Raw genomic sequence first — 27266 nt, 5'->3', positions numbered from 1 at the left:
AAATCCAGAGCAGGCTTTGCCACTGCAGTTCTGCAGGGCTTGTTAGCCTTGCCAAATCTAATCTAGACCCAGCCACCCTGCCTAAGCTTTGGGATTCTACCCAAGTGTAATGACTGCAACAGTGAAACACGATGAACATAGTACAGTTGTGTACCTACCATAAATGTAGATGTTCGAGTGTATTCACTGTTGCAGTCCTGGTTACCCACCCACCATCCCCCTCTTTGCTGGGACTATTCTGTACTTCTCAACTCTATACAACCTATGTGGTGTATTTGCTTTTAGAAGAAGAAAATGTTTTTAGTGATATATGCACGTTTGTTTGGCATATTTTTATCTTTACAGCCTTCATATCTGGAGGCACCTGAAATCTGGGGCAAGATAAACTGAAGAAAATGGTGTCGGTTCCAACTTTTATACCCCTGGCGCACTGACGTCAGGGAAGAGGCGACAGCAACTGACGCCGGACCAAGACTTTGGAACTCGGACCGACTATGGGTCGCCTGCCAGCAGGATAACCCAAGTGTAATGACTGCAACAGTGAATACACTCTAACATCATCTACATTTATGGTAGGTACACAACTGTACTATCTGGTCCTCACTAACATGACAGATGCACCACCGCAACTTTCAGACCCTCGTTAGTTAAATCTGGCCACAGATCAGTTGCCTTTGAACTGGCACTAACATTAGAACTCACTAAGAGCGAAGTCAGACTGAAAAACTTAACCAAAGCAAACTATACCCTCATCATAAGGGAAGGTATAAATGCATTACAGACCCCACCACCAGCTGGAAGTGGTAACTGTACCAAAGCTTACAGTAAAATCCCTGTATACACTTGTATAAGTGCATAGACTTAGCTGTTCCAGAGAGAATCAAAGCCAGAGTACCAAGTAAAAAAAGCTGTCTTGTTGGACATCCAGCATCAACAAACACAAAAACGTTGTCTAAGAAAACTTAGGCAAGGCCCCAACAGTGGAAACACACCCTCCTCGGCCTCAACAAGCAAATAAGACAACATGTCAAATCCTCTAAGGGTAACTTTGAGAAAAACTTTGCAGACGCCGCCAAGGATAATCATAAGGCCTTTTACAGCTATGTACATAGCTTAAAAGGAAGGTAAGACCTAAGCATGCATGCACCAAAGTAGTGGCTAATGGTATCTCACATACTGATCCCGCAGAGATAGCAAACCTGCTAGCAGACAGATTTAGCAAAAATTTCACTCCCTTATCCCCTCCAAACTTATCAAAAACCTTGCCTTCACCCCCCCCCCCACCACCACCACCCTACATATCCGAATTACAGGTCATTAAAGCCTTGTCTAAGGCAAAAAACACAGCATCTATGGGACCAGATGGCATCCCGGGCTGTCTTCTAAACAAACTAAAACATGAACTAGCATCACCATTAAGTACCCCATTCAATTACAACCAGCCCACTGTCTTTGTTCCTGCAGAATGGAGAACAGCAACAGTTATTCCCCTCCACAAAGGTGGCTTAGCAACAGACCCAGGGAATTACAGACCCATAAGTCTGACCAGCCTCATCTGTAAAATCATGGAACGTCATTGTGGACCTCATAAATAAAGACATAGGCAACCTCCAAACCCTGGATCCAACCCAATCTGGCTTCATCAAGGGTGGATCCTGCCTGTTAAACCTGGTGGATTTCCTTGAAAATGTGATCCGGGCCATTGACATGGGTGGATCTGTGCACACAGCATACCTTGACTTGGCAAAGACCTTTGACACAATCCTACACTCAGGCATTACTAATAAACTTAGCAAACACTGTCAAAGTGTGTGACTCCACATCAGCCAGCATATCTGTCACCAGCTGTGGCGCCACAAAGGTCAGTGCTGGGCCCCCTACTGTTTGGTACATACTTCTCATAAGTTCAGGCCAAAACTAAGGGGCTGTGGCTGACCAAGTTTGCGGATGACTGCAAGCTGGGTGCAATTGTTGAATCCCCAAATTATGTCAGTATACTTCAGCTCACCAGGAGTTTTCACCAGAGTCCTCCCCCAGGAGTTTTCACCAGAGTCCTCCCCATCTCCACCTCTGATCTGTACACCATTGCCTGGTAGGTGATCTTCCTAGCCCCCCTCGGTGGCTTCATCAGCTCAGTTATATGGTCCTTTGGGAGCATTAAGATTTTGAAATTGGAGCAGTTGATGCAGTCCTTTTTACAGGCACAGATGGATTTAGGCCTCATTTCATTGGCTCTGGACCCTCACACTTAAGTTTTATTTCCTGTACATTGGTTTCATCCCTCGGCCCTTACGGATCAAAGGTCTTTGGAGACAATTGTCTTCCATTCCTTAGGATCTGACGGCCTGGATGATTTTGACTCTGAGCCCTATCTTGGTTTCCTCAACGCAGGTGGAGTCAGAGCCAAGCAAACCCCGGGGGCCGACAAGTCAATGAGGGGCTCTATAGGTCAAATTCAGTGATTCCAGTTTTGGGTTCATTTCATCTGCTTAGGGTGTCTGCTCTTAGTAGTTCAACCCTGGTCTTGGCATTGGAACAGGGTGGAATGGCTCTGGATTCTGGAGCATTCTTGGGGTCTTTGGACCCTATGTTTGCTGAGTCTGTTTGGCCCACTTCTTCCTCTACTTTTGACATGATTGAAAAGGTGCTGTCCCCTAAGTAGAGGTAGTAGTATATTATGACCTGTGCCCCCCCCCCCCCATCTTCCATGTCTTTGTCAGCTTCTCAGCTTGCTCCGGGACAGCTCATCCCAGGTGGTCTCCATGCTATCCTCTTTGTAGGGCCCCCTGGCCTCTTCCACTCCACCAGAATCTCCAGGTCAGGAAATGTCCAGTAGGAGGAGCTGTGCAAGAGGAAGCACCTGGACTTGCCCAAGGAGTCTGTCACTGAGGACACTGACCTTGAGGAATGAGAGGGGTCCCCCAAATCCCATCTCGAAGATGCTTCTTTTGATGATTTTTTGGATCTACTTTACCAGTGCAGACGGTGGATTGCTGAAGTCCCTTCTCCTGAGGAGTCTGTTTTTGGAGGCCTTCGAGGTGGGCCCATCCATGTCCTGGGTGGTTCTCTCTCCAGATGCAGTTAATGACCTGGTGTCTTTGACAGTGTGGAAGGAACTCGATACTGTGAAAGCAATCCCCAAAAACCCCAGCAAGGTCCTCACCCCCCCCTTAAAGATCAGCGACACTCCCCGAGTGATGTTGACATCCTACAGAAATACCTCACTGAGACCAACGACTGTTGTTAGAACAATGGCCTTAAGCTCAATGCCAAAAAATGTGTCATCATCCCCTTTGGGAAAAACCTGGTTCCCATGAATTACCACATCGATGGTAGTCCACTGAACACAGAAGGCGTTATAAGAGATCTGGGAACACAGGTTGACAACAACCTCTCTTTTGACCACCACATTGTCACTGTGGTCAGAAAGTCCTTCTATGTGGCACATCTCATTGCTAAGGGTTTGCATCCAGGAAGAAAGAGGTCATTGTTTCCCTCTACTCTTCCCTCATTAGGTCAATCATTCAGTACAATGCCCCATTTGGCATGTACCTCACTAAACACCTGCAACAACTGGAGAGGCCACAAAAGTAATTCACAAAGAGGGTCCTAGGCCTTAAACATTTGTCCTATATGGACAGAATAAAAAAAAACTCCCAACTATCCTCTGTCTCATATCTCCTACTTAGAGGCGATCTCTGCTTGACTTACAAAGCCATGTCTGACCCATATCTGTTAAAAATGCTACATCTAAAGAAATTCCAATCCCTCAGCACCACACGCCCCAGAGACCTCAACCTCATTACCACAATCAACAGGAACATGCTGGAGGGACAGGTTCATAGCACAGAGACTGCCCATGCTATGGAATAGACTTCCCATACATGTCAAGCAGAGCACCTCACTGGCCCTATTCAAGAGAAATCTTGATGAGTGGATGGGAAATAGAAAATTCACCCCAGGGATCACTGCAGTGGCTTTACTCAACAGAGGCACTGGGAACTAAGGTCAGGTGGCATGATGCCAGGGTATTCCTATGAGCTAGGCTTGTAAAAGCCCCAGGGCCATTAGCCTAGTACATACCCATGAACCTATGGAGTAAGGGTCCTGCCTTGAATGCAATTGTCATGGCAGTGGCTACAAAGGAAGGACATATCAGAGGAGAGTTCCTTGGTCCACTGAACAGAGAGTCTCAGGCATTTGACTGCTTAGGGAAGCATACCTATGCTGCAGCCATGTTTATGATGAGGGTGTTAAGTTACCTAGTACATTTCACCAAGTTTCAATGGGATATTGTGTCAGAAGTGTTAAGAGCAGTGAAGACACAGCACACTCTGGATTCCTAGAAGACTCTGGAGATTCCGCTGTCCACCTTCCAATCCATCTCTAATGTGGCCATGTTCCTATCCTCCAGTGCAGCTGATGGTATGTCCCAGGTGGCTGGCACCAGCATTGCTTTCCTTTACCATGCTTGGATGAGGTTCTGTGACTTTGCATACTGCTTTAAGGCATACTTTATTTGATGGCTCTTCTCTTTTTGGACCGAAAGTTAAGGACACTTTAACCAGGGGTAAGCAAGAAGAAAAGATGCTGTCTTCAGCTGGAGTTTGTTTTACTACCCCTCAGTGGACCTTTTTGGAACAAAAAGGGGTAAGACATCTCTTTTTCAGGAAATCACAGCAGTCCTTTCAAGAGGCTCCTTCTGAGGATTATTTCCATTGCGGGGGGGCAACCACAATGGACACCACCCTTGTTGCAGGGTGGTCTGCAGAACCAGGGCTTCCATGGAGGTTTCTCTGCAAGACCATTTAAACGACTCTGAAGGATTGCCCAGCTGTCCTGCTTTGGAGGCATTTTGGGGGTAGAGCTATAAGCTTGAGAGACCATCACCTCAGACACATGGTTATTAAGAGTCGTATCCAGAGGCTATTCAGTTCCATTTTTACAAGTTCCAAGTATAACTCCCAACTGCTTCCAGATGTTCTACTCTGTCAGAGAAAAGCTTCAGCAATTGAAATTCAGATGCTGAGCCATCCAAAAGATCCCACCAGATAAACAAGGATCAGAGGTCTACTCAAGGTTATCTTTGGTTCCAAAGAAAAGCATTGACCTCGGGTCAGTCCTGGATTTGAGCAGGTTGAATCAGTTTGTGAAGCAGACCGTGTTCTGGCTGGTCATGGTACGGTCCATTTTGCCTCTGTTGAGGAAGGGTGAGTGAATGTGCTCAATCAGTCTCCAGGAAGCTTACCATCATATGTAAAGATTGTGAGGCGTTCCAGGAGATTTTTGCACTTCTGGCTTGGAGCCGGTCTTTACATTTCAGAGCGCTGCCATTTGATCTCACCATTGCCCCCAGGTATTCACCAATTGTTTGCCAGCAGTAGCAGCCTGTCTGAGGTTGCAGGGGTTCCAGGTCTTTCTCTACTTGGACAATTGTCTTCTAGCTGCCCCAGCTGATGTGTAATTCCTTAAGGATTACAGTCATCTGTCAAAAATCTAGTCTATACCCATTTCAGACCTTAAGAGTTTAGGCTGCTATTTCGACAAAGTCTGCGGGATTGCCAAGCTTCCAGAGTCCAGAATATTAAACCTTTGTGGTCTGGCAGGTTCTTTGATTTCTTACAGAAAGGCCTCCAGAGTATCTTATTCTCAGGCTCTTGGGCCACATGGTGGCTGCCATCTGTTTGGTTCCTTTAGCCAGGTATCACATAAGCACTGCAGCGGACTCTGGTGGTACAGTAATCATACTTAAATCATCTGATGGACTTTTCTGTTTTTCTGACCAGCGTTTTTTGAGATCAGATCAAGTGGTGGTTGTAGTCTCCATTGGTGTCCACTTGGAGACCGTTTGTGCTTCCTCCTCCTCATGCTACAGTAACGATGGACACTTTTCTTCTGGGGTGGGGGTGGGGCATTTTGAAGGGAAGACTGTCCAGGGGACCGGGTCTGCTACCAAGTCCAACCTGCACAGCAGCATCTTGGAGATGAGGGCATTCCTCTTTGCATTGCAGGCTTTTCAGGACATTCTCCCCAAGGGTGGATTTCTGTCTGGACAAACAATATGCTGGTGGTCTGGTACCTGAACAAATGGGGAGAACCCATTCTTAACTTCTTTGTCGGAAGTTCATGAGAGTCTGGCAATGGGCATTTTTGTCTCTCTGGTTTCTGATTGCAGTGCACATCCTAGGGGAAATCCAACATCTAAGTGAACAGTTTGAGCAGGAACATTCGCCTTCCCTATGAGTGGCTTCTGAATCCGAGGTTTGCTACACAAATATTTTGGCACTGGAGTACTCAGTGTTGTGGCCGGTTCAATTCCTTGTCTAGCACCAAGTGCAGCAGCTATTATGCCTTAGATGTTCATCATGTTGCACTGCTGCAGTCATTACACTTGGGTTATCCTGCCGTCAGGCGGTCCCGCAGTCGGCCTGAGTTCCAAAGTCTTGGTCCGGCGTCAGTTGCTGTTGCTTCTTCCCTGACATCAGTGCGCCAGGGGTATATAAGATGCATCCGATGCCATTTTCTTCAGTCTTTCTTGCCGCGCAGTGCCCGAAGCAGAAGCAGTTCGCAAGTGCCGGTTGGCCGACTCCTGAGATTTTCGAAGTCGAATTTCAGATCCGAAGTCTTCAATAAAGCCAAGTACCCCGTTGGGGAAACTTTTTTCTTGCCTCAGACCGATGTCAGAAAAAGTTAATAATTGTATTTGTTGTGGGAAGCAAATGCCTCATAAGGACTTCCACTCTTACTGTATTCCATGCCTAGGCCCTGATCACGACGTCACTAGTTGTCGGTTTTGTGCTAGATTTAACAAACGCACTATAAAAAGACGTTTTGATTTTGCTTTGCACTACTTTGGCCGAAGGTTCAATTATACAATGCCGTTGGATCAGCTGACGACCTCAATGCCAAAAAAACGCAAAGACAAGGATAAAGACAGGCATCCGAGGTCCAAAACCGATGACGAAACCTCTTCTAGGCCAGTCGCCGGTTCTCAGTGAGCCGCTTTCGCAGCCCCTGACGCCCGCTACCTCAGAGCCACAGGCCGCTGCCGACTCCCACATGGAGACATGTAAGCCTCTGGAAACTCAAGGTATTGGGCCTACGGAAACTAATCCCTCAGATGGGTCTGGAGCCGCTGAGCAGGCATCGGCTTCTGAGGGTGTTTTCAGACCTTCAAAACTTACCATTAAAACAACAGCCAAGACAAAGGTACCATTAAAGACAAAGAAGCAACTACAGCATTCTCCTGGACAGTCCTCCATGCGTAAGAAACAGATGCTTAAAATGGCCGAAGACCTCATTACTCTAATCAGGGGTTCCCATCCCCCTCCTGAGAAAAGGCCTAGGCAGGATACAGACTATGACTCCTCTGATCAGGTTTCCATTTCCTCTGATTCCTCTTCATACCAGGGATACTCTACCCCCCCCCCCCCCCCATGAGGACTCTGATGCTGAAAAATCTATCCCTTCAGCCTCTCCTCTTGAGGATTATTCTTTTGGGGAAACTTTACATACCATGAGAGGGCATTTCCATTGGAAAAGCCAGGATTATTCAGAATCCAAGAAAAGACTCAGGGATTTCCTCTTATTGCCTCAACACAGGCCCCTGGCTGTTCCGCCTGTGCTAGATATTGTGGATGATGTGTTCTCTGAATCCAGTTTATCTCCTGACTCTTTGCCCCCTGCTCTAGCTAAGCCAGATAGGTATTGTAGAGTCCCTGACTCTCACAAGTTTCTTTACAAAAACCCTTCTGCTGATCCAGAAACTATTTCCCAGGGTCCAAAAGGGGTTAAGGCTTCCATTGCAAAAAAATCCAGTACCCTCTGACAGAGATTCCAGAGCTTTGGATAGATGGGGGAAGAAAGTATACACTTCTGCAACTTTAGCAGTAAAAGCTTTAAATTGCCAATTACATATGCTTAAGTACCAACAATATTTAATGGCTCAGTTAAAACAGAAAATGCTTGCAAGCTCAGAAGCTCCTGGTTGTAAAGAAATTCAGGATTTATTGCATGCAGTTGAACAGGTGGGAAAACATACTCTGCAATGTGGTTTTGATTCTTTAGAGGCCTCTTGTAGAGCCGCAGTTACAGGTTCTGTGATTCGAAGACATGCTTGGTTAAAAGAACAAAGTTTACCTGATCATGTTAAGGCAAAATTATTGGATCCTCCTTTACAGTATGATACTTTGTTTGGTGTTAAGGCCAAAGAGGTGTTAAAGAAAATGGAGGATAAAGCTAAATCTATGCAAACAGTCAAGGATTTCTTACAGGTACAGCCACCTCGGTTTAGCAGAAATTGGCCAACAAAGAATTGGTCCTTTCCAGTGTCAGACAGGCCACAGAGAGGCAGATACAGACGCCCAAGAGGCAGATTTCAACCCCAAGGCTCAAACAGACGACAGTGGGGCACCTCAACCCCAAAAGGTGGTGAAGACAAGTCTCAAGCTTACAGGAAACAGTCACAATGACTTTCCTCTTCGTACGCCAAGCACATCCCTTCTGGAAGCCCCCTTAGGGGGGAAAACTAGCACTTTTTTCTCAAAACTGGCAAACAATCACCCAAGACAAATGGGTCCTGAATATTGTGTCTCAAGGTTACAGATTCCACTTTCATACTTTACCAAGGTTAAAACGAATGCCAGACCTGCCACAAAATCAATGGGCAGAGGCACAAAAACAAATTTCAGCCCTCATGGACATGAGAGCTATTCAAAAAGTACCACAACAGGAGCACGGACAAGGATTTTACTCAGACTCTTCCTGGTCCCCAGAAAGGACAAGGCCTGGAGGCCCATACTAGATCTTTCAATTCTGAATACTTACCTGGATATTCCGAAATTCAAAATGTTGACATTACAGCAGCTTCTACCCATGCTGGGCAAGAAGGCTTGGCTTGTTACTCTGGACCTCAAAGAGGCATGCCTGCATGTCCCTATCAGACAAAATTGCAGAAGATACCTCAGATTCAAAGCTGGTACAATGCACTGCCAATTCTCTACAGTGCCCTTTGGCTTATCTACTGCGCCCAGGGTCTTCACAAAGTGCCTGGCACCAGTAATTGCATTTTGCAGACAAAAAGGAATTCAAATATATCCATACCTGGACGACTGCCTCATTCAAGCAGAGACAAAGGACATTCTTCTACAGCATCTGGCATTTGTAAAAAGGTTGCTAATTTCTCTAGGGTACACAGTAAACAAAAAGAAGTCAAAGCTAGTACCCTCGCAACAGATTATATTCCTGGGTGCCAGCTTAAATACAACTGCCCAGATGGCTTACCTCATGCCAGACAAACAAGTTCAACTAACTCAATATTTTCAATTGCTGGCAAGAAAGTCCCATCTCCCTGCAAGAAAAATTCTGCAGGCCCTGGGATTCATGGCATCCTGCATACTACTAATACCATATGCCAGACTGCATATGAGGAAAGTACAATGGTACCTGAAAAGTGTTTGGACTCGACACTCTCACAGTTTTGAATCAGTAATAACAATGATTCCTTGCCTACAACAGGAGTTTCGATGGTGGGCACAGGCATGTCACCTAAACAAGGGTCAGCCTTTTACCCAACCCACAGCCAGGCAAACTCTAACAACAGATGCTTCGGATTACGCCTGGGAGCACATGGCAGGAAAATGCATTCAGGGCAAGTGGACCACAGACCAGATGCATCTTCACATCAATCAAAAAGAGATGTTGGCTGTTCAAAATGCCCTAACAGCTTTCAAGGGCCTTCTACATCCAGGACAATTATTACTAAAGACAGACAACACCACAGTAATGTGGTACATAAACAAGGGGGCACTCATTCTTATCCCGTATACTGGCAAGCAATGACCTTGTGGAACACAGCTCTAACGTATCAAGTTCACCTGCAAGCACATTTCCTGCCAGGAAAGAAAAATACTCTGGCAGACGACCTAAGCAGAAATATCATGGACCCTCGCGAATGGAAATTGAATCCACAAATCTTCAGCATGGTAACGCAAAAGTGGGGATGCCCAGACATAGATCTTTTTGCCTCCCCACTGAATTGCCAACTACAAAAATTCTGCACAAGGACTTATCACAAACAAGCATGGAAAGTGGATGCTCTTCTGTTCAGCTGGAAAAACCTAAAGGTTTATGCCCTCCCGCCACTGCCTCTCCTTTCAAAGGTACTCCTAAAAGCCAGACAAGAAAAAACAGAGATGATCCTGATTGCTCCAGACTGGCCACGCCAGCACTGGTACCCAATCTTAAGGAACTTGGCTGAAGGCCCGCCATGGATTTTGCCTCAAATTCCACAACTTCTGACTCAGCAAAATAATCAGATCCTGCACGGTCAGCTCAAAACACTAAACCTGGCTGCATGGCAGATACATTAGTCAAACAGACAACACCTCTCTCTAAAGCTGTTATGGATGTCATTTTGGAGGCCAGGAGGCCTAGCACCAGGAAAGCTTACTCAGAAAAATAGAAGAGATTCTGCGCCTGGAACCAGGCTCAAAGCCTTGACCCTCTTGTTCCAAACATTCCTCAGATTTTACAATACTTAACTGAGATGCTGGACAGAGACTTATCCTTCTCATCAATTAAGATCCACGCCTCTGCCATTTCAGCACATTACAACACGGATCCTCCTTTATTCTCTCATCCCTTGCTAAAGCAGTACCTCAGAGGGGCTAAAAACATAAGACCGCCCCGGAGAACACCAACTTGGGACCTCAATTTCATTTTGGAAAAACTGACCCTGCCACCTTTTGAGCCAGCCAATACAGCCGATCTAAAATTTTTATCATGGAAGACAGCTCTGCTCCTGGCAGTAACTTCAGCACGAAAAGTCTCAGAGCTACAGGCATTAAAGGCAGTGGAACCTTTTATAATTTTTCATCAGGACAGAGCATCTTTAAGGACAAACCCTACCTTTATGCCAAAGGTGGTATCTAGTGTGGCGCTTAACCAAACCATCCATTTGCCAACTTTTTATCCAAACCCCCAGAATAAAGGGGAGAAACTTCTGCATTCTTTGGACATACACAGGCAGATACGCTTCTACTTGGACAAAACAAAGGCTTTCAGGAAAACTGAGCAACTGTTTGTAGCATATGCTGCAGGATCACAGGGCAAGGCTGTCTCAAAGCAGACTATATCCAAATGGATAGGACACTGTATTCGGTACTGCTACACACATCATGGAAAATCAGTCCCAAATAACATTAGGCCACATTCCACCAGGGCAACAGCCACTTCAGTAGCCTTTCTCAGAGGAGTACCTACCAAGGAAATTTTGGAATCTGCAACTTGGAGTTCAGTGCACACCTTTACCAAGCATTACCACCTGCCTCTCTACTCTAAATCCAGAGCAGGATTTGCCACTGCAGTTCTGCAGGGCCTCATAGCCAATCCTAACTCTTTATAGACCAGCCACCCAACCTCAGCTTTGGGATTCTACCCAAGTGTAATGACTGCAGCAGTGTAACACGATGAACATAGTATAGTTTTGTACCTACCATAAATGTAGATGTTCGAGTGTTCACACTGCTGCAGTCCAGGTTACCCTCCCTCCATCCCCTCTGAATTAGCTGGACTTATCTATACCTTTCTATCATATACAACCTTTGGGGTGTATTTGCTGGTAACTGAAGGTATTGTTTTTACTGTATATTTGTGATTAGCAATATGTATTGCCTACCTACTTGGGGGCACCTGACATCTGGGGCAAGAAAAACTAAAGAAAATGGCGTTGGATGCATCTTATATACTCCTGGCACACTGACGTCAGGGAAGAAGTGACGGCAACCGACGCCGGACCAAGACTTTGGAACTCAGGCCGACTGCGGGACCGCCTGACGGCAGGATAACCCAAGTGTAATGACTGCAGCAGTGTGAACACTCGAACATCTACATTTATGGTAGGTACAAAACTGTACTTTTCTCCTCAGGAACAGTCATTCTTTATGCTTGGCCCCCAAGGCTTCTGTATGCATATCCTCAGACCCCATTAGTAATAAAGTTTCTTCAGAAAGTGGCCCATTGTAGAACAAGTGTAATCCTCATTGCTTCCTTTTGGCCTCACGAGCTGTGGTTCACCTTTCTTTGGCCTCTGCTGAGGTACCCCTATTGGGTCCTGGATCCCATTCTGGATTTCATTTCTCACCTGGTAGGCCTGTATCCACCCAGCCTTCAGATGCTCAGGTTAACTGCTTGGTTTCTCCAATTCCTTTGATGGCCAGGAATGCCAGGCTGTCAGTGAGAGTTGTACTTGTATTAACTTCTTCCCAAAAGTTGTCTACTCATAAAGTGTATGCTAGTAAGTGAAAGTGCTTTGCCTTGTGGGCTATCTCTCAGGGTTTGGGCCCTTTTTCAGCACAATTGGAGACTATACTGGACATTCTCACAAATTTGTTTAATTCTGGTTCTATTTAATCGACTATTAATGTGCAGTTGGCTGCTATATCCATTTTTCACATTGGTGTGGATAATGTGCCATTGGATGCCTTAAGATCGCAAAGGAACCTTTTTACTTCGTCCTCCTGACCAACATCCTGTTCCGCCATAGGGCTTGCCTTTCAAGCCCCAGGTACTTGCTGCTTCTCCTTTTGAGGCCCCTGGTACTGTTGATTCAAAATTGTTGTCATGGAAGACTCTTTTCTTGGTGGCCATTACTTCTGCCAAACGTGTGCCAAAGGTGCAGGCTCTCTGCTGTCCCTCCTTATTTGGTTTTTCATTGAGACCGTGTGTCCTTAGACCAGATCCTACTTTTCTGCCTAAGGTAGTGCCAGAGAATTAATTTGAAATAGTCTATTCATCTGCCAGTATTTTCCCCAATTTTTCTTATAGGGATGAATATCTGCTGCATTGTCTTGATGTCCATAGGCAATTGAGGTTTTATTTGGGCTGGAGGTTTGATTGGTTGCATACTCTAAACTTCCTTGAATATGCTAAAAGCTGACTTTTTGAATTCTCCTTTAGATAGAGAGGTAGGTGTTGGATCTTCTGTTTCAGACATCTTTAAAAAGTGGGCGATATTGTAGTTGAGGGCCTCACCAGTTTGTTTCGCGCAGAAGTGGGCGTGTCACAAATTGAGTGACAACCCATCTGCATATTTAATTTGCTTGTGCATACATGATATGAAAATATTAAATGTAACAAACGGTTAATACAGTATCGCCCAGGAAAGCTGTTCTTAGTAAAAGGTCCTGCCAATGATACTAAGGAAGAGCCAGCTGTCACACCTGCACCAAAAAAAAAGAGTCAGTTTGGACATTAATTGGGACAGTGAACCATCGCATTCCGACTCTGACAAAGAGAACTATAATGCTACACAGTAAAAAGCCTGATGACGTGTTTTGATGGTTTCGTTTCTTTGCTGATTATAGTATATATTATTAGTGCAATAAAACTTGTCAGTTACAGATGTTGGTAACAGTTTACTGTTATATTAACTGTCGTATTACATGTCAGTGCACTTTTTCTTCGGTTGTACATTCGGAGGGAATGCATATTCATGAATGACATATCACGGGGGTGGGTTTTGGGCAGGGCTTGCTACTGCGCATCTGGTGAGGCCCTCGACTACAATATCGCCAAAAAGTGTAATGAGAGGCAAGCTGATTTAGGGAATTTCACAGATTGTTTAGTCTTCCTTCTCCAAATTTGTCAAAGGGTTTAATGTTACTTGTGCAACTTTTTACAGAAAGCAAACTAAGAAAAAGGACAGTCTAACAAGGCTGAATGACTTTCTTCAAAAATTTTCAGTCCCTTCCCATCCTGGTAAGCTTTTAATCCTTCCCTAAAATCTGAACATCCATTTCTGTCTTTGAAAACAGATTCAGATAAATGGATTCTGAAATTGATTCATCTTTGATGAAGATGGCAGTGGGAATCTTCCTTCCAAAAGAATCCCCCCACATCCACCAACTCAGACTTCTCTTTTACCTCTTGTCATTCAGAATCTACTGACTCAGGAGTTGTAGAAGCAGTCCCTCCTTCTCTGAAAGAAGTTTTCAGAAATGTTTCCGGTGCCGTAGAAAGAAGCTTCATGGAGACCAGTTCTGGATCTGCTACTGTTTTTAAACCATTTTGAGATGTTATCCAAATTCAAAATGTTATCTCTTCACAACATGTAATTCTTACTCCCCAATCAAGTTTTCTTTAGATTTAAATGATGCTTATAATCACATTTCTATAGGTCCAGATTTCAAATGTTTCTTAAGATTTTCTGTGTCTGGATCACAGTTTCAGTTCTCTGTATCACCTTTTGGGGTATGTTGCTCCAAGGGTATTTAGAAAGTGCTTAGTTCCAGTGATAACCTACTGCAGACTGCAATGAATTCACATTTTTCTCTTACTTAGACAACTGGCTTATCTTCGTAGAGTATTTCAGAGTGTCAGGAATCTTACTTGGGTGAAGGATCTCCCATACAGACTGTGTTTTCAGGAGAACTTTGTAAAGTCTTACTTGACTTCTTACATGATTGTTTTCTGGGGTTGTCTGCTAGATACCTTAGTTAAAAGAGTCTTTCTTCCACAGGAAAAAAGATCTGTGTCTAGATCTATTCCTGTGATTTTCCACACAAACTCTCTCAGCATGGGAATTTACCAGAATACTAGGTCTCATGGCATCTGTGATCCTCATGAATTCCCTAGCAAGATTCCACATTAGAAAAATTCAGTGGTACCTAAAAATCTGTTTGGTCCCAACATCAACATCTGTGACATTCCAGATTCTGTGTTTGGAGTTTGTGAGAAAGAACATCCTTTGCTGGGGAGACTAATTTCAGCTGAATCCAATTCTCTCATTTTCTCTTCCAGTTCCAGCACAGTCTTAAACAATAGACTTCTCAGACTTTGCTTGGGGACCAGAGTGAATTGTGACAAAAGTACAGGGTCTTGGGAACAGAAAAGACAGCCCAAAACTTACAAACATAAGAGATGTTGGCAGTTATAAATGCTCTCAGCACTCTCATCTGTGGTCCCCTGGATCTTTACAGACAGCACAGTAGTGGTATTGTACATAAATAAGTGGGGAACCAGATCCTATCCTCTGTGCAGACAAGCCATTGTAGCCAGGGGTATAGCAGTTCAGCCCAGTCTCACTCTTCATGCATCTTATAATCCTGTCAAAGCAAAATGTTGTGGCAGACAAGCTAAGCGGGACCAGGACAGACCCTTACGAATGGAAACTGAATTAGGGGGGTCTTCAGCAATTAAACCATCAGTGAGGAATATCTCTGATAGATATTTTTACCTCCAGTCACAGCAGTCGGTTAACAGAATTCTGTTCCAGGGCTGTATGCAAGGACTGGAAACAGATTAATTTTCTTTTCCTTGGACAAGAATGTTCTTGTATGCCTTTCCACTGATATCCAGGGTCATTCTGAAGATTCAGAAGGACTCTCCAAAGATTATTATGGTGGCTCCTTTCTGGCCAGTGCAGCAGTAGTCCTCCTGTATTTTAGAAATGATTAAGGGCAGTTACCACAAGCTTCCTCACAGATTGGACCGACCCACACAAGACAGAGATTGTTTGATGCACCTCAGCTTGAAACAGCTTCAGCTAACTGCTTTGATGATGAAAGTTTTAAAACCTTTTAGGCATCTGTTTTCTGAGAACAGAAATCACGTATTAATGGAAGTTAAGAAACCTGCTACAGGAAACCATATATTAATAAATGGAAAAGATTGTCTAGTTGATGAGAAGACAAGAACCAGGACCCTTTTAAAGCTAATATTTCTCTAGATGTCTATTCCTATGTTGCAGTATTCTTCATATGAGGCATTCCTGCCATAAACGATCCCAACATCTGGCCATTATATAAAAGCCTTTTACCACTGCCAGGTACGTGGGACATCACACATAGCCCAAAGGTGACATCTGCCATAAAAGTGATGTCTGCATGTACCATACTCAGAACTTCTGTGCTGTCAGACCAAACGCCATCTTCGGGCGTCAGTCTGCTCACCGAGTTGTTGGTTGCTGTACAAGCCAGTGCAGATAAGTGCCCCATTGTTTTCTGTCTCAGGTTACATGTTATCCAGGAAAGGCAGGTGCTGTTGTGGAAGACAAATTCCACATAAAGATGGTCACAATCAGTGTTTTGTTTAGGACCTAACCACGACCATAAGTCTTCCTATATATGTCAGGCGTTTGTTCCCAAAACCTTACGTAGCTGCCTTCACTCTCTCAATATTTTTCTTGAGAATCAAAGACTCGAGAGGTTAGCATGCAGCGTTATGGAGGGTATGTTGGAGCCTTCTGCTGAGCCTGTGAAGAAGGCCGAGAAATTCAGGCTTTAAACTTTGCCTGAAGATGTTAGCATGCAGCATTATGAGGGTATGTTGGAGCATTCTGCTGAGCCTGCGAAGAAGGCCAAGAAATTCAGGCTTGAAACTTTGCTTGCGCCTCCCATTCTGGATGTCCCTGTCGAGGCCAGTGAAGTCCTGGAGGCCCATTTGGATTTTGGTTCAGATTCCTCAGTGGGTACTGGAGTGGAAGCCATCAGGAAGTCAGCCGCCAGCACATCTTTCGAGATTTTGCAGACATCCGTTTTGGATGAACGGGGGAACCTAGGCTCATTATTTCGGAAAGCCATCAAAAAATTTCTCAGATCTTGGTTCAGGAGGAAGCACCGACTACTTTTATAGAATGCAGGCCTACGTTGGGTCTCTCCAAGTTCCACAAGCCTACTGCCCCCTTAAAAAGTAACAGAAAACCAAACATCTTCCAGCCCCTCAGGAACCTCAGCTTGACTGGCAGGCCTTCACATGGGGATTATTTAATGCCTTTATGGCTTTGAAGCCTCCCACTGGTGTTTCCCTTCCTAGCCCTCGTCCTACTTCTTCCTCTCAGAAAAGGTTTAGGGAGCAGGTATTATCTGAGAATGAGGAATCTTCAGAGGATAAGTGTTTGGCATACTCTGGCCAAATGTCTCCCCCTTGGAGTATGCTTCACCTGAGGAGGAGTCCAATGGACCTGAGTCTTCTGGTGAAGATATCACCTTTGTGAAGACTGTTGCTCATATGAGGGAGTTTTTGAAGTGGGAATGCTCACAGGTTAGTGATGTGAAGAGGAGGTATTATGATTTACTCCATATATATTCACCTTCTCCTTCTGCTGTGCCTCCAGTTCTGCCAGCTTTTCTGGACTTTTTCTCTTCTGCTTCTGAGAGTCCAGACTCTCAACCTCCTGCCCCCAAAAGGCCAGATATGTTCTGTAAAGTTCCAGAGAACTGTAAATTCCTTTATAAATGCCTTGCTGCAGACCCAGTGGTTGTTTCTGTAGCTACTGATAAGCCATCCAAACTTTTGCCTTCTACTTCTCTTCTCCCGTCAGATAAGGAGAGTAAAAGCATGGAAAAGCTGGGGGGAAAAGTGTATACTTCAGTTACTCTTGCCTTTAGGGCAATTAACTGTCAAACCCTTATGAATAAGTATGGTTTGGCCTTTCTTTCTCAGGCTACTCAGCTTCTCTCTGACCTTACGGATTTAGATGTAAGGTCTCAGCTTTCCTCTGTTTTGGGGACATCTTCCCAAGTGGTGCGCCACTCCATTAGATGCAGTTATGATGCTGCTGAAGCATTTGCCATGGATGCTGTCTCTGGATTTATATTAATGGGATACTCTTGGTTTAGGCTTCAACCACTTCCTGAAGACTTTAAGGATAAGCTAATGGATGCACCATTAGATAATAATGCCTTGTTTGGTACTGTAGCTGCTACCTTGTTCACGTCTCTGCAGGAGAAAGGTAAAGAATTGCAGGATTTAAAACATATCTTTGTGTCTTCAGTTCCCAACTTCCAAAGGAACTACCCAGTTCAGACTGCTTTTGTCAGGAAACATTCACATACTCCTCCTTCCAGAGGTAAAAGGGGTGCCAAGAGATTTGCTCCTTCTAAACCCTCTCAGCTTTCCTCTTCTTAAAAGCAGTCCTTTTCAGACAAGCAAGGTAGTCTGTGAAATCGTACATTCTGTGCAGGCTAGTTCTTTTGGAATGGGAATTGGCAACTCAGTATCAAGTCACTCTGCAGGAAGCCAAAATGTTGTGGCAGAAGCTCTGAGCAGGTCCATAGCTCATTCCTATGAATGCATGTTTCAAAGGGCTGTTTCTCCACTGGTGGGGGGGGTTCACTTCAGATAGATCTTTTTGCCTTCTGTTTGATCAGATAAATTTCATAGTTTTGTGCCAGTGTTCCAGGTCCTCTGGTATGGAAGGTTGATGCCCTATCAGTCTCTTGGAATGGGATATTTCTCTGTGCATTCCTGCCCTTCCATCTTATTCAGAAGGTTCTGCTGAAGATTCAGCAGGACAAACCAAAAATCTTGCTGGTGATTCCTTTTTGGCCAAGAGTACGTTGGTTACATCTTCTTCTGCATTTAGCCAAGGGCAATCATCACAATTTACCTCACAGGGTGAATCTTCTCACATAAGACAAGGGATCACTCATTCACCCTCACTTGTCAGCTCTGCACCTCACACTTTTTCTCTGAGGATGTGCTTAGGTTGCTGCAAGAGGCCAAGAAACCCATTACTAGGAAATCCTACTTATCCAAGTGGAAGAGGTTTTCCATCTGGTGTCTTTCACGTAACCTAGACCCACTAAATGTGGGTATTCCTTTGGTTCTGTCTTGTGTAAACTTTTGAAGGCTGGGTTGGCTTATTCTTCTGTTGAAGCTCATCTTTCAGCTATTTCTGCATGTCTGCCTCTGTCTCTCCCCCTTTAGCCTCTAGATTGGAGGTTGAACTGTTTCTTAAAGGTGTTCTTCACATTAGACCTCCCAGGAAACCTGTTGCACCTCCCTGGGACATTAATTTTGTTCTGGAAAAGCTCACTGTAGCTCCTTTTGAGCCTGCAGCAACAGCTACTCTGCAATATTATACTTGGAAGACTGTGCTTCTGCTCACCATTACTTTAGCCAGAAGGGTGTCTGAACTGCAGGTCTTGATGGCATTTCCACCTTTCCTGGTTTTCCATAAGGACAGGGTTTCTCTGCATACCAACCCTTCTTTTATGCCCAAGGTTGTGAATGAGTTGTCATTTAATAAGTCCATTAATTTGCCCATCTTTTTTCCCTCTCCACAGTCTTCCAGTGATTGGATCCTACATACCATGGATGTACACAGACAACTCAGGTTTTTTTTAGGTAAAACTAAAGCTATCGGGAAATCTGATCAGCTTTTTGTGTGCTTTCATCCCAGGGCTTTGGGGAAGGCCTGATTCCAAGCAGACTATTTCTACTTGGATTTCTAAGGCAATTTATTTTTGTTTTGTTTTGTTTTTCATGGTAAGAGCCTTTCTTCTCCCATTAAGGCTCACTCTACTAGGGCTTGTAGCTTCCTCTGGTGTTTTTGTAAGGGTTTGGCTGCTTCTACCATTTTAGAAGCAGCTGCTTGGACTTTCTGTGCATACCTTTACTAAACATTACCAGTTGGATGACATCTCTAGGTCCAGAGCAGGTTTTGCTAGAGCCATTCTACTTGGTGTTGTAGTTAGCACCTCGTCTCCTTCCTCCTCCCATTTTTCCTTATGAGTTGTGGTACTCTCCCTCATGTAAAGAATACTGCAACATAGGAATAGAATGCCATAGAATAGTTGTGTAAAATCTTGCTATAACCATAGATGTCCTTCTCTTTCCTGTTGCAGTACTCTCCCCTCCCACCTTCCCTCTGGTTCATGTTCGTTCTTTGGAAGTGTGTTTCCTCCTTTCTACCTTAGGCTGATGTTCTTCCTGGGGCATTCAGTTCTAAGGATGGTACGTGCAGACGTCACTTTTATGGCTGATGCCAGCTTTGGGCCTACATGCGACATCCCACGTACCTGGCAGCGGTAAAAGGGTTTTGTATACTGGCCAGAGGTCTGGATCGTTTGTCAGGGAATCCCTCTTCTAAAAAATGCATTACAACATGAAGAGAAGAACATCTATGGTAATGGTAAGATTTTACACAACTGTTCTTTCTACAATATTTGTGAGTTACTATTCTCGGGCCTTTCTTACTCCTCTGTCAAGATTCATTTGTCATCCGTTTCAACATATCTGCACATGGATCACCTCTTTCAGTGCATCCCCATAGTAAAATGTTTTTGAAATGATTCTGCTTCTCCATCCACTTAGAAAACAGGTGGCTTCTCCTTGTGAGCTTAACTTTGCAGTGGAAAAATTAACTCTTGCTCCATTTGAACCAATTCATCAGCCTGATCTGAGGTTTATAACACATAGCTCAGTGTTTTAATTGCTTTAACATCCACAAGAAGAGTGTCCGAGTCACAAGAACTCTTAGTGGGTCAACCTTATCTCATTTTCCACAAAGATAGGATTTCATTGAGGATTAATCCTTATTTTATGACTAAAGTGGCATTAGAGTTTAATTTGAGCCAAGCTATCCAACTCCCTGTCTAATTTACAGAACATAAATATGAGAGAGAAAGGATTCTTCATACTCGGGATGTCTGCAGACAACTCAAATATTATCTTGACAGACCTAAAGCATTCAGAAACTCTTAAGAAGTTATTAATTTCTTAAGAAAGTAAGAAAAAAGTAAAACCTCTGTCAAAACAGATGATCTCCAAATGGTTTTCATGTGCTATTTCCATTTGTTATACCCACCACATGGCAATTCCAGGCAGGATCAAGGCGCATACTGCCATCCTCTGGAAGTACTCTGATTTCTCCTCAGGGACAGAAGTGAAGTGTCAATTTGGTCTTCTGTACATAAGTTTACAGAGCACAGCAAACTAGATTCCTATGCCAAGTCTAGAGCAGAATTTATATAGGACCTTTCTCTAGGGGCTCCTGGACGCTTATCCTTCCTCCTCACAGTCAAATACAGCAGCAGTGATGAAATGACGATCATAGTTCAGGTGTGTAAGTAAACTTAACATAACAGTAGATATTTGAATGATTACTGCTGCTCCCTCCCTCTTATTTTTTGCCAGTGTGAACACCTTAATTTTTACTTACCTAGCATTGCCCTTTTTCAGGACTCTAGCTTCCCTCTTTCACTTGGCATGAAAGTTCAGAAGGGCTTGGCTCTTCTTGTGCTGTCAATGGTTTGGGTGCATGAAAGGTATCCTTAAGCTCTGGAAGCTTGACCCACTGTTATATCCTGTGCAGGATGTAACCCATATACCTTATAATACTGCAGCAATGATCAGTCAGACATGTAATTTTGTCAAGTTTATTTACACAGTTGTACTTTTCTTGTACCAGTGTTACAAAGAATACTGTCACAGCACCAATGCCTGCTTTTAATATAAAGTATTGACATTTTTAAGAGCAAATGTATGTTAAAAGCTGTGTAATCAGAGTTTTCCACAAAATACGCCTCACAGTTGGACGTTGCCCGTTTGATTCTCAGTTAGAGTGTCTTCTGTGTAGCGACATGCGTGAATGGGCATTCCTTCGTTGAAAGTTGTGCGTTAGGCCTGGCAAGCCAGTACGTAAAAATCTACTGCCAATCATTAGAGGACCAGAGTTCCGCTGTGGCGACCCCTAACCGGGAAAAGCCGAAAGACACAAACAAACACTGCACATAATTTCTGAGGGATTTGGCTTTTGTGCTGTCACATTGTTGTTGAGCTGTAATTGTCTAGAGCGAAGTAAACTAACTACAGTAATGCAGTTATTTTTTCTTCCTTATTCAAAGGACTCTTCTAGCTTATCTTTAGTGTGTTTGGTGTGAATGATTTACAGTCTCAGGTGAAAAACATTTTCATATGTGCCAAAAAACGTAAATAAGTTGACATTGTTCCTTTTACAGAGTATTTCCAATTGTTGCCATTTGGTGGCAGCACAGGATAATGGTTGTTACAGTGGCAGATTTGTTTGGCTAACTTGAAGGAATGTTGCATTGCCGAAAAATATTTGCTTCTCACTATTGTTTTGGCCTTCTTTTCATAGGTTCTCCGGTGTGACTGCTGAAGACCTTGAGGATACAACTATTACTATTCATGATGTCCAAGCAGTTTTGCTTAGCATGTTCAGTGAAGATACCATCTTAATAGGGCACAGCTTGGAAAGTGATCTGTTTGCACTTAAGGTGAAGACGTATGCACTTATCTATGGGAGTATATGTACTTGTCAAACTGGAGTAATTGCCTCCTTTTTCAGAAAGGAGAGGAGATCGAAGGATGTGTTTCAGTTGTAGAGTGATCACACTCCTCAGCTTTTGGTAAAGATGTATGCCGGGGTACTGATAAAATTTTGTTTAATGGTCAAGAGCGACTGTGTGGATTATTCTCTATCCTTGAAAAAGTAAATCAACTCTTCAACCTTACACAGATAATAGGGGAAGATCATAGGAGTTTGACAATACTGTCTACTTATGTTTTGTAGCTGTAGAGAAGCTATATGGCAGCGTACTCTGAAGTGTTTTGTGGGAAGTCCACATTCTTTTTATTAAGTCATATTCATTTAGAGTGAGGTGTTTATTTTTCCTTATCCTGTTGTTACCAAGGCACAGCCAAGGTTTGAAGTGCATCAGTTTGCGGGATATAAGGGCAACATCTTTGTTTGTAGATGATGATGGTGCCATCTTAGCTTTAAATAACTGTGATGTCTAGTATGCAGTAAAGTGATTTGCTTCTGAGAGTGAAGCAGTATAGATGAAAATTATCACCTCTAAATCAGAAGTCAGGTGCAGGCCATCTCTGGCAAAGCATCGTGGCCTGCCGATCATGTCATCCCAGGCAGGCAGATACTGGATCCCCTTGGAATGACACCAGAAGCTTAGCCAATTGTTGAAGTCAATCATTTTGTCCTTGTACTGTGCTGTCATTCTGGGTGATGGCAGGATGTTACTCAGGGGTAGTGTCATACCTGCCTGGGCCACATGGTCAGAGAGCTCCTCCATGTCTCTCTTCATGTAGTCCAGGGAGATGCGTCTCAGGTCATTCACTCCAACATGGACAATGACAGAGTCATATTTGTACTTGTGGAGTGACCTGATTGCGTGCGTTATATGGCAGATCCTGGCACCCGACAATAACATTCTCCTTGTTTAGCCTGGTGAGAGGGACGTCAGTGTGCCTGACTATAGTCGCCAATGACTAGTGTGGTAGGTACATTGTTTTGCCAGGTTGAGAGTCGCACTGATTTTGTGGGCTATGTGTCGTTCTGGTAGTGTTGAGGTGGTGGTGGTTGCTTGCGTTTCAGCTTTGGAGGTCTCTGTTGTTTGAGCAGATTTTTATCGAGAGTCTCTGCAAATGTAGGTGTGTGTTTTGTGTTACTATGTGTGGGTTTGGGTGGTGCAGGTTTTGATGGACTGTCTGTAGAGTGTGGTGTGGTGTTTACCTTCTCCTCTTGACTGTCTAGTCCAGTCTTGGCAGGAGAGAGCTTGGCTTCCAGTTTGGCTATGTAAGTGCATCTCTCACAGGTTGTAGTGAGACAGATGATAAACTGTACAACTAGTTAAAAGCAACCATGTTGGTATTTAAAATGTAACTATTTGACCTGTAGGTCTCATACTTGATCATATCGCACATTGATTGTCTTCTTTAAGCCATCTTTAAAGATGCAAATTCATAGATACATCACTAAGGATTAGAAACAATGATCTGTGAAGCTTAATGAAGATGAAAAAACAAACATTATAAATTAACTTTTCTACCCAATTTTTCTTTGTCATTTGGTTTAAGCTTCTACTCTTCTGATGGCCTTCTTTATTTCTTTACTTTTTCACAGAACAGCTGCACTGTAGCACATTTCCTTGCCATATATTATATGTGCCTCGCTACAAACTGATTCCTGAACTGTCGCATATAAGTAAAGCACATGACTTGGGTGTTTCTCTCCTTATATGGCATTTCAGGGCTGCTCAGCTTCCTTAATGCACAACATGTGTGATTTGCATGAAGGATGCTTTCTTTAGGAATTTATCTCACTGGTTCTTGCATTGCAATGCTTACCATATTATAAGGTGGTTGAGCCATGAAAGGCCACAGTCCCTTTCCTTCTTTCCTGCCCTCCCGCTGGGGTCATAAATCTATTTATTGTATGGAAATACACAGCTGTTTTATGCTCCAAGGCTGCAGTTTCAGGAAACCATGTTGCTAAAATGAATAAAATGTAAGGATTAGGTAGAGAGTTTGGAAGAGTTAAACAGTAGAGGAGAGAAAAGATGAGGGGAGGCACTGTGCTTGGACATTATATGTTAAAGAGAATGAGCAGTTAGCACAGTAAAGAATTTGTGTGTGTGAGGGGGAAGCATTGTCTCAGAATTAAGGAATTGCAGTAGCAGTCTGTTAAGATGTCCTTACTTTTGAGGTTGCAGCCGTATTTAAGATGTTAGGAGTGTTTCTTGGGAAGAATGGTAAGGGATTAGATTAAAGGAGTTGGTGGATTTGGTGATTTGCTGGGATGGCAAAAGTAGGCCAGTTACAAATAACATGCCATCTGTAAAACTAGTTGAATTCGTGCATGCTGCTTGAAAAACTAGTAAGACGTGTCGTCATTCACTTTTCTGTTTCATATTTCTACAGTGTGCTGTGAAGCAGTTAGTTGCCCCTTTTTGCTGGAGTGCCTGCTGTGGAGAATACGAAGTAAAACTGTAGCATACAGTACTTGATTTACATAGTACTTTTGGACAGGTATATTCAAGGTTTCCTTTCTAGAGGAGGTTGAATGTCTTATGGAACAAAATACTTTAGTCATTTCTTGCTTCAGAGACATGTTTTCAGTCATGCTACCAGCCACAGTAATTCAGAAATGTGCCAGTACTGTTAGAGTTGATTGGGATGGGGGGAGAAAAAAGTGGATTGTGGTCTGCTGTCTTTTCTCTCTGGGTGTGGGTATCTCTGTCTTCCCATTGACAGCTTGTGGTTGGTGATGCAGGACCCCAGAAATGACATAACTGAAAGCACATTGCTTGTACTTGTGCATTAGAGGTATGAGTATGGTAACCTGCTCACTCTTATTAGCAGCATTGCATGAGCAGCAGTGAAAGGCTTAAAGAGGAAAGAGGTCCTTGTCAAGAGTGATGGTGCTTGTTTTAGAGTCCAGAGAGACACTGAAAAAGGCATTAATGGTTGGAAACATAGCAGGCTGATTAAGGCGTGTGCCAAATAGCTTTAAACTAATTGAACCAGCAGGTTGAGCTCCGAGCTTAACATAGATCTGAAGAAGTTTTTATTTTTCAAAGTTCTGCAAAAGATTCTCCTGTACAATAAAAAAAAAAAAACACGACACAGCGACTCTTGGTTCTTCTTCTTCAAATGAGGTTCTCCTTTATTGTGCAATCTTTTCAGAAGTTGCCTAACTTCTGAAAAGATCGCACAGTAAAGGAGAATCTCATTTGAAGAAGAAGAACCAAGAGTCGTTGTGTCTTTTTTTTTTTTTGTTTGTTTGTTTTGATTGCTCATGAGAATCTTTTGAAGTATTTTGAAAAATAAAAATCTCTTAAGATCTATGTTAAGCTTGGAGCACGACCTGCTAGTTCGATTAGCTTAAACCTATTCGGACACACCTATAAATTGGTCAGTACAAGATACACACAAGGGAGAGCCTTGAGGTACTGCTGTGATCATAGGAGCTTCCAGGTGCTAGGACAAAAACATAGCAGACTTGGAGACAGGTTGGCTACCTTTTATTTATTCTTTATTAAAAAAAGTAATGAAATACCTGACCGCAGTGACCAGCTCTGTCACTTTAGTGACATCTTCTGATGTCCATCATTAGATCACTGCTACCACAGCCTAAGCTGCAAGGACTGGATTTCTGGCCAGCTTCCAAAGTTTTAGGACAACTTTCATATGCTCTTACCGCTTTAGAGCTTGAATGGAGCAGTGTAAAGTATGTGGTTAGGGCACCAAACTTTCAGGACATTCTAGCCGTCAAATACCGTACTCTTTTTCGGGTTCATGTGATTGACATTTGGCTAGTATTTCTTTAGAACTGGGCAGAAAAATACCCCATTGGGAATGCCTTCCAATTTTTACATTTTATGGGGGAAAGTTCAACTTTTCTGTCAAAATTTGTTGCTAGGGGATAGGAATAATGTCACTGAAAAACATTTACCTCGTAACTTAATTTTCCTGTCAGGAGACAGACTTAAATAGACTCAGCTACATGCTTGTCAGGCACTTTTTTTCAGTAGAGATATGGACCTGGTTCCTGGGTTTTTGGTTGTTCCCTCCTCCAATCTACAAGAAAAGAAATATTGTACGGGAGGCTTTCGTCTTAACACTGGCTTCGTCTTCACCTTGGCTGCCAATGAGAGACATTACTGTAGCCATATCAAGTTTTTCTGATCACTTTATCAGTTTCTCTCGGTCCCTCTGATAGTGCTGATCAGAATCCTATTAAGCAGTGAGAGGAAGGTATGTCCTTTGCATCTGTTTGGCTATCCTTTTAGGGCAAGGCACAACCCCTTTCATCTGCATCAGAAGAGGGAGCAGGATGCTACTCCATGAAGCTACTCGAGCTCAACTCCCAAGGATTGCTCTTCAGGGCACTTTTTTCTGGGGGGGGGGGGGTCTGTCAGGAAAAGAAAGCATGAAATTAATCATTTTTTTTTCACCTGTCACCTTCAGCTAGGAAGATTCAATTGGCTTTACAGAAGGTTTATTTAAAGTTTTTCAGTCTTCCCCTCATTAAAAAACAAGATTTTCCTCTGTCCAATTCTGATACTCAGTCTGAGGGACAACATTTACACTGCTTTTCTCAAATTTCTACTGCAAAGAGTGGGGATCTGACTCAGAATAAAGTTTTTCTTCAGATTTCCCATCTGAAGAGTTATCTTTTCCTGATGCTATTGCCACAATGAAGGAGTTATTTTAGTGGGAACAAAAAGAAATACAAGAGTCCCATCAAGTTCGTCATGATTTGTTACAGGTGGATTTTCCTCATGGTGCAGTTACCCATCTTTTTTTGCCAGCCTTAGAGGATGCTTTCCTTTACATTGTGATCTTAGAGTCTGCCACCTTCCCCAGGAAGTCTGATTCATTTATATAATAAATCTGAGGTGGAGGTTTGGCTGTATTGACCTGAATGTATTCATAAAGACTTAAACAGTCAAAAGTCGTAGGTATTCAAAAGCCATGTAGCTGAAACACTTGATGCCCTTAAGGGATTATTTGCATATACCCCATGGTCCTTTTTTACAGTTTAAGGTACTGCACAATGAAAACTATAGCCTGACCCCGTTTTTGTTACAGTTTGTACTGAATGGTTTGTCTCTGACTTTTTTACTCCTTGTTTTACATAAATTTATATAAGGTTCTCCAGTCCAACAAGTTTATTTTTTCAAACTCTAGATCAGATCCCACATTGATTTCTCTGTCACCTA

The 27266-nt window shown here is 43.4% G+C and overlaps 1 protein-coding gene across 3 annotated transcripts in view; it reads left to right on the top strand.

The window, feature by feature from the left end:
• The window catches only part of REXO1 (RNA exonuclease 1 homolog), a 1211359-nt gene that overhangs the window by 1012245 nt on the left and 171848 nt on the right, over positions 1-27266 (top strand). For 2 of the 3 annotated variants that reach the window (XM_044053970.1, XM_044053969.1), the window contains exon 14: positions 21884-22022. The exons of the other annotated variant lie outside the window; for it this stretch is intronic. In XM_044053970.1, coding sequence (XP_043909905.1) covers positions 21884-22022 — 139 coding nt within the window. The remainder of the gene's footprint in view (positions 1-21883; positions 22023-27266) is intronic. 3 annotated transcript variants of the gene reach the window in all.

This window comes from Protopterus annectens, chromosome 13.part0 (assembly GCF_019279795.1).
Source record: "Protopterus annectens isolate FY-2018-M chromosome 13.part0, PAN1.0, whole genome shotgun sequence".
In the NCBI taxonomy this organism is placed as follows: domain Eukaryota; kingdom Metazoa; phylum Chordata; order Ceratodontiformes; family Protopteridae; genus Protopterus; species Protopterus annectens.
The sequence above is the reverse complement of the archived record's forward strand: the minus strand, read 5'-3'. Positions and strand labels throughout refer to the sequence as shown.